We start from the raw sequence: 12321 nt of genomic DNA, 5'->3' as shown, positions 1-12321 counted from the left end.
GTGTCTCCGGTTTCACCTATACTGAGTGTTGCCTACTTTGACGAGGTAGCTTCTGTGATCTAGAGCTTCGGCACATGTCCCCTTTGTCCAGCGTTCCTTGCCAGGCAGTTTTACTCTCACCATCTTGCCAGGAGAGATCTCCTGAAGAGGTTTTGTGTGTTGTTGTAATGAAACTGCTGCTTTGCTCCCAGTAGTGTGTCTTACCTTGGCTGTAACAGTTTGCCTGCTATTGGTAGTAGTGTTTTGCACCGCCTTCCCATCAGCCTTTGCGCTGGGTTTGTTCCAATGCCCACGGTGGGAGTGTTTCGCCAATCTAGTAGTGCCAGATACTCGGACTGGCCAGTCTTTACACTTCTTAAACAGGCGCTTCACCGTTATCACAGCATTCTCCGCCTTTCCGTTCAACTGAGCATAGGTCAGAGACGATGTCACGTGCTTGAATTCTCATGTGCGAGCAAAGATGGCGAATTCTGATGAGGTGAACGGAGGCTCGTTGTCAGTAACGAGGATTTCTGGGATCCCAAACCTTGCGAATACCGCTTTCAACTCTTTGATTATGCTTTGCGCTGTGATTGCTGTGACGCGTGCGACTTCGATGAAATTACTATAGTAGTCTGATATGACTAGCTAGAAGAGTTCTCCCTTCGAGTTGGCACAAGTCTGCCACACCCTTGGACCATGGCCTGGCTGCAAAATCATGCTGTGGGAGCGGCTCCTTACCCTGCTTGTTGCGGTGTGCAAGGCAGACATCGCAATTTTGAATGTACTTCTTGAGTTCCACTGTCATCCTTGGCCAATATAGGCTTTCACATGCGTGACGTATGCAGGCTTCATTTCCGATACGGCTATTGTGAGTGGCTTCCATCATCTCCTTATGCAGGGCAGGCGGCACGACAAGCTGATGGCCCTTGAACACGATCATGCCTTGTACCACTAACTCATCTCAGATGTCAAAGTAAGGGAGCAGACATTGAGGGACATCAGCTCTGTTTATAAGGCCACCCACGCTGTATCATCACTCTCAGCTCCTGAAGCACTGGATCATCAGCTGAGGCGTGCTCTATCTGTTGCCATTAGGCCTCACTAACGGGAATCAGCAGCTTGTGATCAACACCTCCAGCTCCTGTGTGAGCTCTGACGAGTTAACTTCGGGCAGGTAGGTCCTACTAAGGGTGTCAGCAAGGAACATGTCACAGCCCTTCTTGTAACGCAGCTCAAGATTATATTTCTGCAGCCTCAACAGCTGTAGGCGCTGTCGTGCCACGTGGAGGGGCTTAAGCATGATTGTTTCCAGTGGCTTGTGATCACTGTCCACGTGGACCTCATCTCGACCATAGATGTAGATGTCTCAAACCTCTCGCAGGCAAACACAATTGCCAGTAAACCTCTTTTTCTATCTGTGCGTAACTTGTTTCTGCTGACGACAGAGCTCTTGATGCATAGGCCGCAGGTTGCCCATTCTGCGGCAGGGCGGCTCCTAGGCCTGTCTGTGACGCATCACATTGGATTGTTACCGGTTCCTTCACATTGTAGTACCGCAGCACTGGTGTGCGAGTTACTGCTTCCTTCAGCTGTCGGAGAACATTTTCTTGCGCCTCTCCCCAACACCATTCTACCTCCCTCTGTGTTAGTTCCCGTAGGGGTTTGGTGAGGTCTGAGAGATGGGGAAGGAACTTGCTGAAGTATTGGGCTAAGACTATAACATTGCTGTTATGTGATACAGTCTTGTATGTCGTAGCGTCCTTCAATCTAAAGATAGTGTCTTGTTTGTGTTAAAACCTTTTTGAGCATCCTTAAACTCGACAATGATTCCCTAGGGTGATGAGTAACTTGGTAACCAAGACGGCAAACGATGAGTTACCAGTTACACTACAGTAACCTAGCACTCGGCCAACAGACGGCCGACAGTCGACTGAGTACTGTGGCTGTTGAAAGGAAATGGCTTATATGATTATCTTTGGTGTGACTGTACAGTAATCGTACCATTTCAGCCAGGTGAAAAGGGAAGGGGAAAGCTAGCAGTGATTTTGCCTTAAGACTGAATTTCCAAAGACCACGTGCCTATCATTCGATGTGAAAATTGTCCTATCGAACAAGAATTTTGCCAACTGAACACAATCGAACCTTGGATTACTGTTGGTAAAGTCATTGTTACGTGAATTGTCAGGATATGAGGCAGTTACATATGTCTGTAAATTAAATTGTTCCACCTCAGTCACTGAATGACATACTTAACAATGTCGTTATTTGGAGTCACTTTCGGTAGCCATAGGTATTTCCCTATTTAGCCAAATTTGTTTCTCCTTCCCTTGTCCTTCACACTGGTTAGTAAATTTTGGGAAAGATTTTCTCTTTCAAAATTGTCATTTTCTCCATATTTGCCAAAGTCGCTCTTTTCTCTCATTGCCTTCGTGGTCACATTGTCATCTTCACAGTACTTGCCATGTTTACCAACATGTAAGGGCCCCCGTCATTGGGTTGTGCTTTTGGCTTATTAGCAAATGGTGAAAAATTGTCATTTTTGCTATATTTGCCAAATTCGCCACATTCGCCAACATCTGAGGGCTACCTCATTGCGTAGTGCTTCTGGTTCTGGCTTGTTTTGCAAATGTGCCAAAGTTGTCATTTCTGCCATATTTGCCAAATTCACCACATTTGCTAATTTGTATGGGCTCTCATCATTGCCTTACGCTTCTTGCTTGTTGGCAAATTTAACAAAATGGTCATTTTCGCCGTATTTGCTAAATTCGCCAACTTGTATGGGCCCCCATCATTGCCTTGTGCTTTGAGTTTGTTGGTGAATGTGGCAAAATTGTCATTTTCGCCATATTGGTCAAATTTGTCACATTTGCGAACTTGCATGTGCCCCATCACTGCCTTGTTGGCGAATGTGGCAAAATTGTCATTTTTGCTATATTGCTTAAATTTGCCACATTTGGTAACTCGTATGGGCTCCCTCATTGGCTTGTGCTTCTAGCTCATGCTTGGTCAATAACCCATATTTATTATATACCTTTGTACAAGTGGCACCATCCTTGATGACTTGTCACTTTATTTACCTGGGTGTAAAAATACATGTATTTCCCCAGTGTGTAAGAAGACATGGACAGTTAAGTACTGTTTTTAAGTTAGTGTCCAAAATTCTGGACACAGCTATCCACCTACATTGTACAAACTGGTTGAATTGCTGGAAGATCTGTTTATTCTGCTCATAGAGCCTTCATCATTGAAAATCTATCACTCACCGTCAACCTGTCAATGAGATAATTATTGCTTATTACTGATTTGATGTACTAAAGAAATTGAGCCAAATCTAATGCCCCTTCTGGAAGTTGAGTGAATTTAGGCAAGTGAGAATCTTTCACATTGACATTTTGACTGAAGCAACTATATATTCCTTCTATCAGGTTCTTTGCTGTAACTCATGGCAAGAATGTGCAGATTTGGCATGCACCTGGCAACAGTAGAGAATTTGCTCCCTTTGATATTTATAAAACATTAACTGGTCTCTATGATGATACTGTTTGCATTGACTGGTCCTCTGACTCCAGGCAAGTACATATTGGGTTTTACAATATAACAGTTTTCCTTGCTGCTAACACAAAAGCTTCTACAATAAATAAACGAAAAAGAAGGCAAGAATAAGTGAATGATGTGAAAAGCATATTATTGTTTTTATAATTACTGTTATAGTTATTCCAGTACTAGGAGTTGCATGACTGATGTGTTTGGAGATGAAACTGCTTGTTCCACATTGTTTCTTTATTGTGCAAGGCCATTTTTAGCGAACAATAAACTACTTATAATTATGCAAAATTTGTGCATGTGAAACAGCTGATTTGCAAGTGGTGTTTTTAGTTTCCCATTTTTCATGTACATCTCTCTGTGTGGATAACACGGTACTTCATTAATACCAGGACAGTCAACATTGCCTTTTAAATCCTTCAAGATCTCTAAACTTAATACAGTCAGGGAAGGGGCTTAATTGAGGATCATGCAAAAGCGTGAAAACAGGGAATTGATCAGCAATCTCAACATCTACACTTCTCAATTGCTTGATGTTGGAAAAACTATGAGTATGCAGTACAGCGCAAGAACTTCTTTTTGCATATGCAAGCCAGCAACTTCTTGTAGCTACTTGCAAAACACTTGCAGCTGCTACTGGTGGAAGGCTTGCAGCTGAATCCTGTGAGCCGCAAGAACTTTTTTGCAGTTAGAAATAGAAACCACAAGAACTACGAACTGGATTGTGAGAACCTCTTTGCGATAACATGTTACAATGGAAAAAAGGTGAAAAAAGATACTCTTACATTAGAGTCGATGTTTTCCCAGTGAAAAGGAAAGCTCCTCTTTGATTTTCGATTCTGCATTTAACAGTTTGAAGTGCTTCATTATTTAGAAGTGCTTTGTTATGCTTGGGAGCCTGCTTGCAGATGAATAGTGTGAGATCATCTCCTCGACATCTTTGTTCACCCCTGCCAGTAGATTGCCTCACAGGCTCTTCTTAAGTATGCTTGAATGCCCAAGTGACTTGCGTGGATTTTGTCTTGATCGAAGTTATTTAAGATATTTAAGTTCGGAGAAATAAGAAAGAGCGTCCCTATGAAATGTTGGTAGGCCTACTAAGTATTTTGTATGGTAGTTGCATCTTAACAGTAAACGAAGACTAGTACATTTTCGAAAGAAAGACTCAGGAACAGTTTTCCAATTGCTTTTAGTATTTTGAAACAGCCTTGGTGTCCATGCTTACCTTAATAACTTAAATATATTACATCAACATCTATCATTTGGCAGCTGCCTTTGTCATATTATTCTTGATACATAACATCCCATTTAATTTTATATTCTTTTATTTTTCGAAAGAAATTTGAAAAGTCTACTTGTTACATTAGCGGAAATGTCTGTAGGAACGTTAGCTATAGATGCTAAATATATCAAATAGGGGAAACCTAGGGATTTTGCAATTAATACCTCGCCACAGTGTCAAATATCTAGAATTCCAAATATCGAGTTTAGACTGCATTTTCTGTATTTTAACTTGGTCATTAATTTTCCTTTCTCATTATAAGATACATAAATTCCCAATATTTTAATCAGTTCTCCCACCCATTTTATCTCAGAGAAATCTTGTTTTATTGTTTGACCATCTTCCAAGCCACGCCTTTGTTTTCACCAATATTAAGGTGCAACCTTGAAAATTTACTGAAAATATTAACTGAGTCAAGGTCATGACAAAAGAGATTGGTGTCATCAGTGAACTAGGTCAGCTTGATTTCATTTCCAAAGATAACTCTTCCTTTTATATTTGTGTCTTGTCGAATATTGTTAGACAGAATTTCGACTGTCAAAATAAATAAATAATTATGGTGAAAGAGGGCATCCTGAACCAACTTGTCAAATATCCATTGTTCATAACTGCACTCTCTATATCCTTATAAAACAATTGAATTCACTTTACAATTCCCTCACCGAAACAGGGCTTGAAATTGCGACTCACTGGTCGCCAGTGCGACCAAAATTTGACTGCTGGCGACTAGATTTTCAGAACTGGTCGTCAGCTGGCGAAACATGTTTTCTCTGGTAACCCAGGATAAACAGTAGACAACTTCTGTATTTGAATCTTTATATGATGAAATCATTCGGAACTGGTAGCTACAACACGACTCACCTCTCTTTTCCCACTAAAATAATGTCTACATACTACAAGGAAATTGGTTTCACACTCTGTACAAAATGGACTTCGATACTTCAATCACCGCGTTTACTGGGCGCCATATTGTTTCAGTGGCTGCATGGGATCGTGGTGGCACTTTTAGCCCACGAAAGCACCATGTGCTTCTTGCCGGTTACGTGAGTTTTTGCAGCCAGAAGACGAAGATTCAGCCAGAAGGTCAATTGAAAATTTTAATCCATCGTCCGTTGTGAATGCTGAAAACGTATCTTTTGCCAAATTACAGAAGGACCTCCCTGGAACTAGCTTGATATTGATAATATATTGATAATGTATTGATAATGAACCTGGACATTGCATACTGAGTTTGAGATTTGTATGGAATCTTCAAAAAGCAACCTGTACACTAAATGTAAAGTAGGTTGGAGAACTTTTCACCTCTGTTAGAAAGCGGACACCTGCAAAATTGACTACACGAGGTGATCAATAAATGGAGATAAATATTGATAGAAAGGTACTTTAAGAAGCCAAGTTCCTCTGATTCTAGGGGCTTCTGGGTCCTTTCCATTATGCCTAACCAATCAGGTCGGATACCAGTGGAACTAAGCAAGGAAAAAATGGAACGACATTTTTCATCAAAAGTCAATTTTCAACCGGACCGAAGCGTCCCATTTACGTTTCGACCGAAATTTCGGTTACATCACAGTGAAGTGGGACTGGAAACGTGAATTTCTGTAAATGGAACAGCACATTTCGGTTGGACCTGACCTGACCGACTTTTCCATTTGACTTCAGCCCGAAATTTCGGGAAATTTCGGGAAATTTTTGCTGAATGGGAAGGACCCACTGAAACCATACGAGCCGCTCCTTTTATTTTATCCCGGTCGGAGACTGGTACAAGCATTGTGGTTGTGTTGGGGCCTAGGCCTATTTAATAATTATGGCCTTCCTTGCATGCAAAGTTCTTACGTAAGTCATATATTAAATAAGTTGGCGACCAAATTTTTCAGATACATGTAAGTCACCAGCTGGCACCTGAGCAAAAAAGTTAATTTTGCGCCCTGCAAAATTATATCCCCTCTAAAGCTGACTGGATACAGGACCACTCAAGCAAATCAAAAGCTTTCTGAAAGTCGACCAAGATGAGAACACCGGTACTAGTTGTTTTTGATTTTGTGCTTATGCGCTCGCCCGTAATGCACAGTGTCATCGGGGTTGTCTGTCTGAGTGAGTGAGTAAACAGTAAACAGTAAATCTTTATTGCGCCTTGCTCTCCAAAGGGAGGTATCGGTCTCATTACAATAAAGGTGATGATATCTACTAGAATAACTAATTAACTAAAAGATCATACAATTACTTGTCATACAATTGGTATAAAATTATTATTTTTAATTATTTTGCATTTAGGATGTCTTTTCTCTTCTGAAACATTAAATATGTGTATTTACCTACTATCTTTGAAGTGGTTTCGTTTTCTAGGGTAAGTAAATACCGTATCTTATCCTCATCATTAAGGCTTTTGAAAGCAACATCGTGTGTTGATAATGTTATCGTACCCTGGGCAATACATGTACATCAAGAAGTGCCGCTCGTCTTCTATATAGCCTCTGTTGCAGACCAGACACGTTCTTCCATCTACTGGGATTGGTGCACCTCTATTTTTGCAGTCTGTATTCGCAAGCTATGAACCCCCACACGCAATTTTGTCATACTTATTCTATGTGCTGGGTTTCTGATAGTTTTGAGATAGTCTTCCAATTGCTAGTCGAATTTGACTTCTTTGTGTGTAAATTTCTCTCTAGAGCCTTCGGAAGTGTTGTTGTGAGCCTTCAGCCAATTTCAAAGGTAGTCCTTTTTAAGCTGTTTCTTTACGGAGGAACGAGCATTCTTGATGTGTAGTTGGCTTGATGTATTGCTTGTAGGGTGCATTCGTATAATTTCGTCAGTACTTAATGCATCAAAAAATTGGCTGTGACTTTTTGCGTGATGAAATGCTTCCTTTAATAGAGGATTGACTGTTTTATGCTGTAATCTAAGCGAGTAACTAAATATTGAAGCTTTTATGTCTATACTTAAAGGGTACCGTCCAAGTTCTGCCCTACAGGCAATGTTCTCTGTATGCCATGGGGTATTTAGTGTTTGTTTACAGAACTTGATATGGACTTGTAAGTGAGTGAGTGAGTGTAAGATCACTTGCATGAATCACTAAACTAATGAGGTCTTTATTCAGTTTTAACAATTGATGTCCATTTTACAGTTATTCTGTTTGCCGCCTACTTGTGGCCTTTCCTTTCTTAATTTTCCTTTTGAAAAGAGAAATTTTAGAGAATTTACGCCACGATTTTGACAATAGCGAGATGATTTGATTGGCAAACCTGTTGGGGAAGCCGGTAGGAATTGAGCGCAAAAAACAGCCTTGGGAGTCAAAATGCCCATAAAGCCTCTCCATTGCGCTTTCATGTTGATATTCCAGTAAGACGTCTGATATTTTCGAATTTCAAAACATTTTGTGAAAATCTCATCAGTTGTCATCAAAGGCAACTTGCTCTGTGACACTTGTCGATGCGATGTGCATATTTTTGTCATATCGAGATCTCTTATGCCAAAAAATCATAATCAATTGACAATTTGTTTTGTTTTGCTGAAATTGAAAATAAAAAGTATGGGTATGGTATGGGTATAGTAACTTTATTTAAACACGGTATTTCCTTCAGGTATACATTTACATTGAAGTACGGAAAAAGTAACTCCCTAACTAATCTAAAAACTAAGTTAAAAACTAAAATAATAAAAAAGAAAACACCTGCTTTTCAAGGAGGCCGTGTGTAAAAAAAAAACCAGAATATCGCTAATTAAATTATTTGTCAATCGAAATTTATGTCTCTTAATTTTCCCTTAAATATAGGGATGTCAATTGCCGCACCTCCAGAGGCAAGCCATTCCGTAACACACTTCCGCTATAAGAAAGACTTTTACAAAATTCAGTGCGGGGTTGCGGAACAGCGAGCTTGGATTCATTCTCCCTAAGGTTATAAATCACAGCGACGAACAAAACGCGAAGTCAGATATTCTGGAGGAGTGTTATTTACAATGCAATACATCATTATTGCTTTACTGACTGTGCGCTGATGGACAAGTTTCGACCACTTTAAATTTTGAAATAATTCACTAGTACTGCAGTCAGAACGCGAGCGGCACGATTCTGCAATTTCTGCAATTTAGACGAGAGGTTCTTAGAACAGTTTCCCCATACTACATTACAGTAATCAAAGTGTGGCTTTACCAGTGAATTGTATACGTTAAGTAGAATCTCAAAAGGGAGAAAATACCTAATATGCTTAATCGCACTTATGCCAGAAGCAACCTTCTTAGAGATTTCGCTAATATGACACTCCCAAGAAAGATTTCCATCAATGTGAACGCCTAGGGATTTTGATGTCGAAACGTGTTTAATCGGAAATTTGTTAATTTCAATTATGGGATTCCTTTCTAGCGTTGACAGCCTTTGCCTAGACCCAATTAATAAAAATTCTGTCTTAGTCATGTTTAGTGTAAGTTTGTTCGCTGCAAGCCATATACGAATTCCATCAATGTGAACGCCTAGGGATTTTGATGTCGAAACGTGTTTAATCGGAAATTTGTTCATTTCAATTATGGGATTCCTTTCTAGCGTTGACAGCCTTTGCCTAGACCCAATTAATAAAAATTCTGTCTTAGTCATGTTTAGTGTAAGTTTGTTCGCTGCAAGCCATATACGAATTCCATCTAAAAAGTTATCATAGGTAGAGGTAAACTTGTCAACCTGGCATATTGAAAGCTGCTGACATGCATAAACAAACTTATTTTGGTAGCTAGTTGAAGAAAGACAACATTAGAGTGGATTTTTTTTGTCCTGTAAACAACTTTACACTTGTACATGTGCCAATAGACGAGATATATGCATATTTTTGTCTTGTCGAAATCGAGATGTTTAGTTAATGTCGAATTTTTGCAGAAATTTAAAATATATGTTCTTGATGGCTAGAAGTAAACTTCATTTTGGATGAAAATTCTTCGAAGCCTGAAAGTTGCTGAGATGGTGAAAGAACTTGAATTTGAAATTTGATAATCTAATCTTGGTAGCTAATTAAAACCAAGACCAACTAATATCAGGAAGGTCACGGAATTACCTTTAAATAATTTTCTGGGGAAAATATTATGATTTTCATCCAAGCCAAAACATTTTCGCGGAAAAATTGGCTATCAAGTGACGTGCTCATAATTTGTTTTCTCACTTTGTACATCGCCCGTGATACAGAATTATTTGACAAACGTATTAAACCTTGAGAATTACCAGACTTAGTGCTCTTCTTGGGTGAAAAAATAAATAACAAATCCAAAGAAAGCAACTGTTGCATTGACCTTGATTTTCAAACAGTATCACCTACTGCCAGATTCCATCATGACTCTTTGCAAACCTCACTACCTCTCGCCATCCTTTGGAGTGGAAATGTAGTTAAGACCTCTCCAGTGAGCTTTGAGATTTATTTTTCGGCCATAAGATGGAGATATTTTCGAATTTCGAAACATTTTGTAATTTCTTCATCTGATAAAGAACTTTATACTTTGACATGTGCCAATAGATGGGATATTCATATTTTTGGCATGGCGAGATCGAGATGTTTAATGCCGAAATTTTGCATAAATTTAAAAGATAAATTCTTGACGGGTAGAAGTAAATTTCATTTTAGATAAAAATTCTTTGTAGACTGAAAGTTGCTGAGATGGTAAAAAAACTTGAAATTTGAAATTTGGTAATCTAATTTGGTAGCTAACTAGAACCAAGACCAACTAACACCAGAAAGAAAGGTCACGAAATTACCTTGAAATAATTTTCCGGGAAAAAATGTTGTGGTTTTCATCCAAGCCAAAATTTTTTCGTGGGAAAATCACTCATGCGAATGAAGCTACCTGATGCTATCAAATGACGTGCTCATTATTTGTTTTCTCTCTCTGTACATTGTCCGCAATACAGAATTATTTGACAAACGTATTAAACCTTGAGAATTACCAGTGCTCTTCTTGAGTGAAAAAATAAAAAACAAATCCAAGAAAGGAACTCTGCATTGACCTTGATTTTCAAATAGATCGCCTACTCCCGGATTCCATCGTAACTCTCTGCTTACTTTACTACCTCTCGCTCACTAATTTGTTTTTTCTTTAATTTCCTTATAAATGCATCCATTATTCCTTCGAAATTCACTCAGTTTTTGTAACTGTTTATCTGAAAAACTTAATTGCAATGCTCTTTGTGCATTTGAAGCATTCATTGTCAACGCACATCACAAAAACATGTCAACAATCACACAGACAATGTTAATGATGAAACATTTGTTACCCGTAAACACATGTCCCCCAAGGGACCTATTTTTTCCATAATATCACTAATCAGTCTGATGTTCTGTCCAATATACCTTCCCTTAACGAATTCAGTTTGATCTGAATGAACAAGATTGTTTAGGAGTGGTTCAATTCTCTTCGCTATAGCTTTAGATGTAATTTTGTAATCCACATTCGATAATGTTATTGCAACCCTATTTTGGGTCAATTATAATACAGATACCTCTGCCATGACAAGAGCCATGGCAAAACGCAATATCAAACAGAAAGTTGCCTTTTGATCTCTTAAATACATTGTACGAAAAAATACTTTGCCACTATTTTGATCCCTCAATCCCTGTACATTTAAAGAAATAATACCATAACTAGGTAGTTAAAGAAATCTTGTTGGCTTCCCAAATAAGATAGATAGATGGCTTTATTAAAAATCCATTGCAGCCGAAAGGCTGGATTACGGACTGTACAAATGTTTACTTAATGCTAAATACAAAAAAGATGAAAAACTAAATAAAAAAAGCTAAAAATACTATATATATATATGTTTGAAATTTATGGATGAAAGAGCAAGAATACTATTTATGTATATTATTTTATATATTATACGTGATGAAATTTAAGAAATAGCCAGGTTGTACATGATAAAACTATTCTTTAGTCTATTTGTTCCGCAAAAAGGTATGTTAAAAGAGCGCTTTCTCCTTAAGGCTACGGTACTAAGATTACATGACGGCAAAAGGCCATGTAATTTGTGGCAGCTGTTGTCTTTGATCTCATTGAATAGGTGCTCCGTCAACAATTGGCGCTGTTGATAGAGGGTGGCAATATTGCATTCTTTAACCCTTTAAGCCCCGAGGGGTTCCCCATTGACGAGTAAAATCGTTTGGCGTTAGACAGAGTAAAATCTATAAGTGCCATTTGGCACTATCGGGGCTGAAAGGGTTAAGAGCTTCTTGGTATCCTAAATCTGGGAAAATATTCTAAGTATCGAACTGCATTGAACTGTAACAATCGGAAAGCTGGAAAGCTCGAAATAAATGAAGGTATGTGCAGGACGGTCAATCAAGAATAAAATATCGGTCAGTGTAAAACGGAGACTGCAGACTGCAGACCGGGGGTAAAATGCAGACTGCAGCATGCAGACCAGGGGTAAAATGCAGGCTGAGGGTAAAATAAAATAATAATGAAAAACGAGTCATCAGGATAAAATGTAGAGTGTTTGTACCTGTTCATACTTTCACGCTGAAACCCCAACACAGCTTCCATCACTTAAG

At 39.0% G+C, this 12321-nt stretch overlaps 1 protein-coding gene across 3 annotated transcripts in view; it reads left to right on the top strand.

The window, feature by feature from the left end:
- The window catches only part of LOC138015680 (periodic tryptophan protein 2 homolog), a 161144-nt gene that overhangs the window by 26808 nt on the left and 122015 nt on the right, over positions 1–12321 (top strand). For all 3 annotated transcript variants that reach the window (XM_068862791.1, XM_068862790.1, XM_068862792.1), the window contains exon 5: positions 3408–3551. In XM_068862791.1, coding sequence (XP_068718892.1) covers positions 3408–3551 — 144 coding nt within the window. The remainder of the gene's footprint in view (positions 1–3407; positions 3552–12321) is intronic.

Source organism: Montipora capricornis, chromosome 9, assembly GCF_036669925.1.
Source record: "Montipora capricornis isolate CH-2021 chromosome 9, ASM3666992v2, whole genome shotgun sequence".
Lineage (NCBI taxonomy): Eukaryota > Metazoa > Cnidaria > Anthozoa > Scleractinia > Acroporidae > Montipora > Montipora capricornis.
This window is presented reverse-complemented; position numbering and strand designations above follow the sequence as displayed.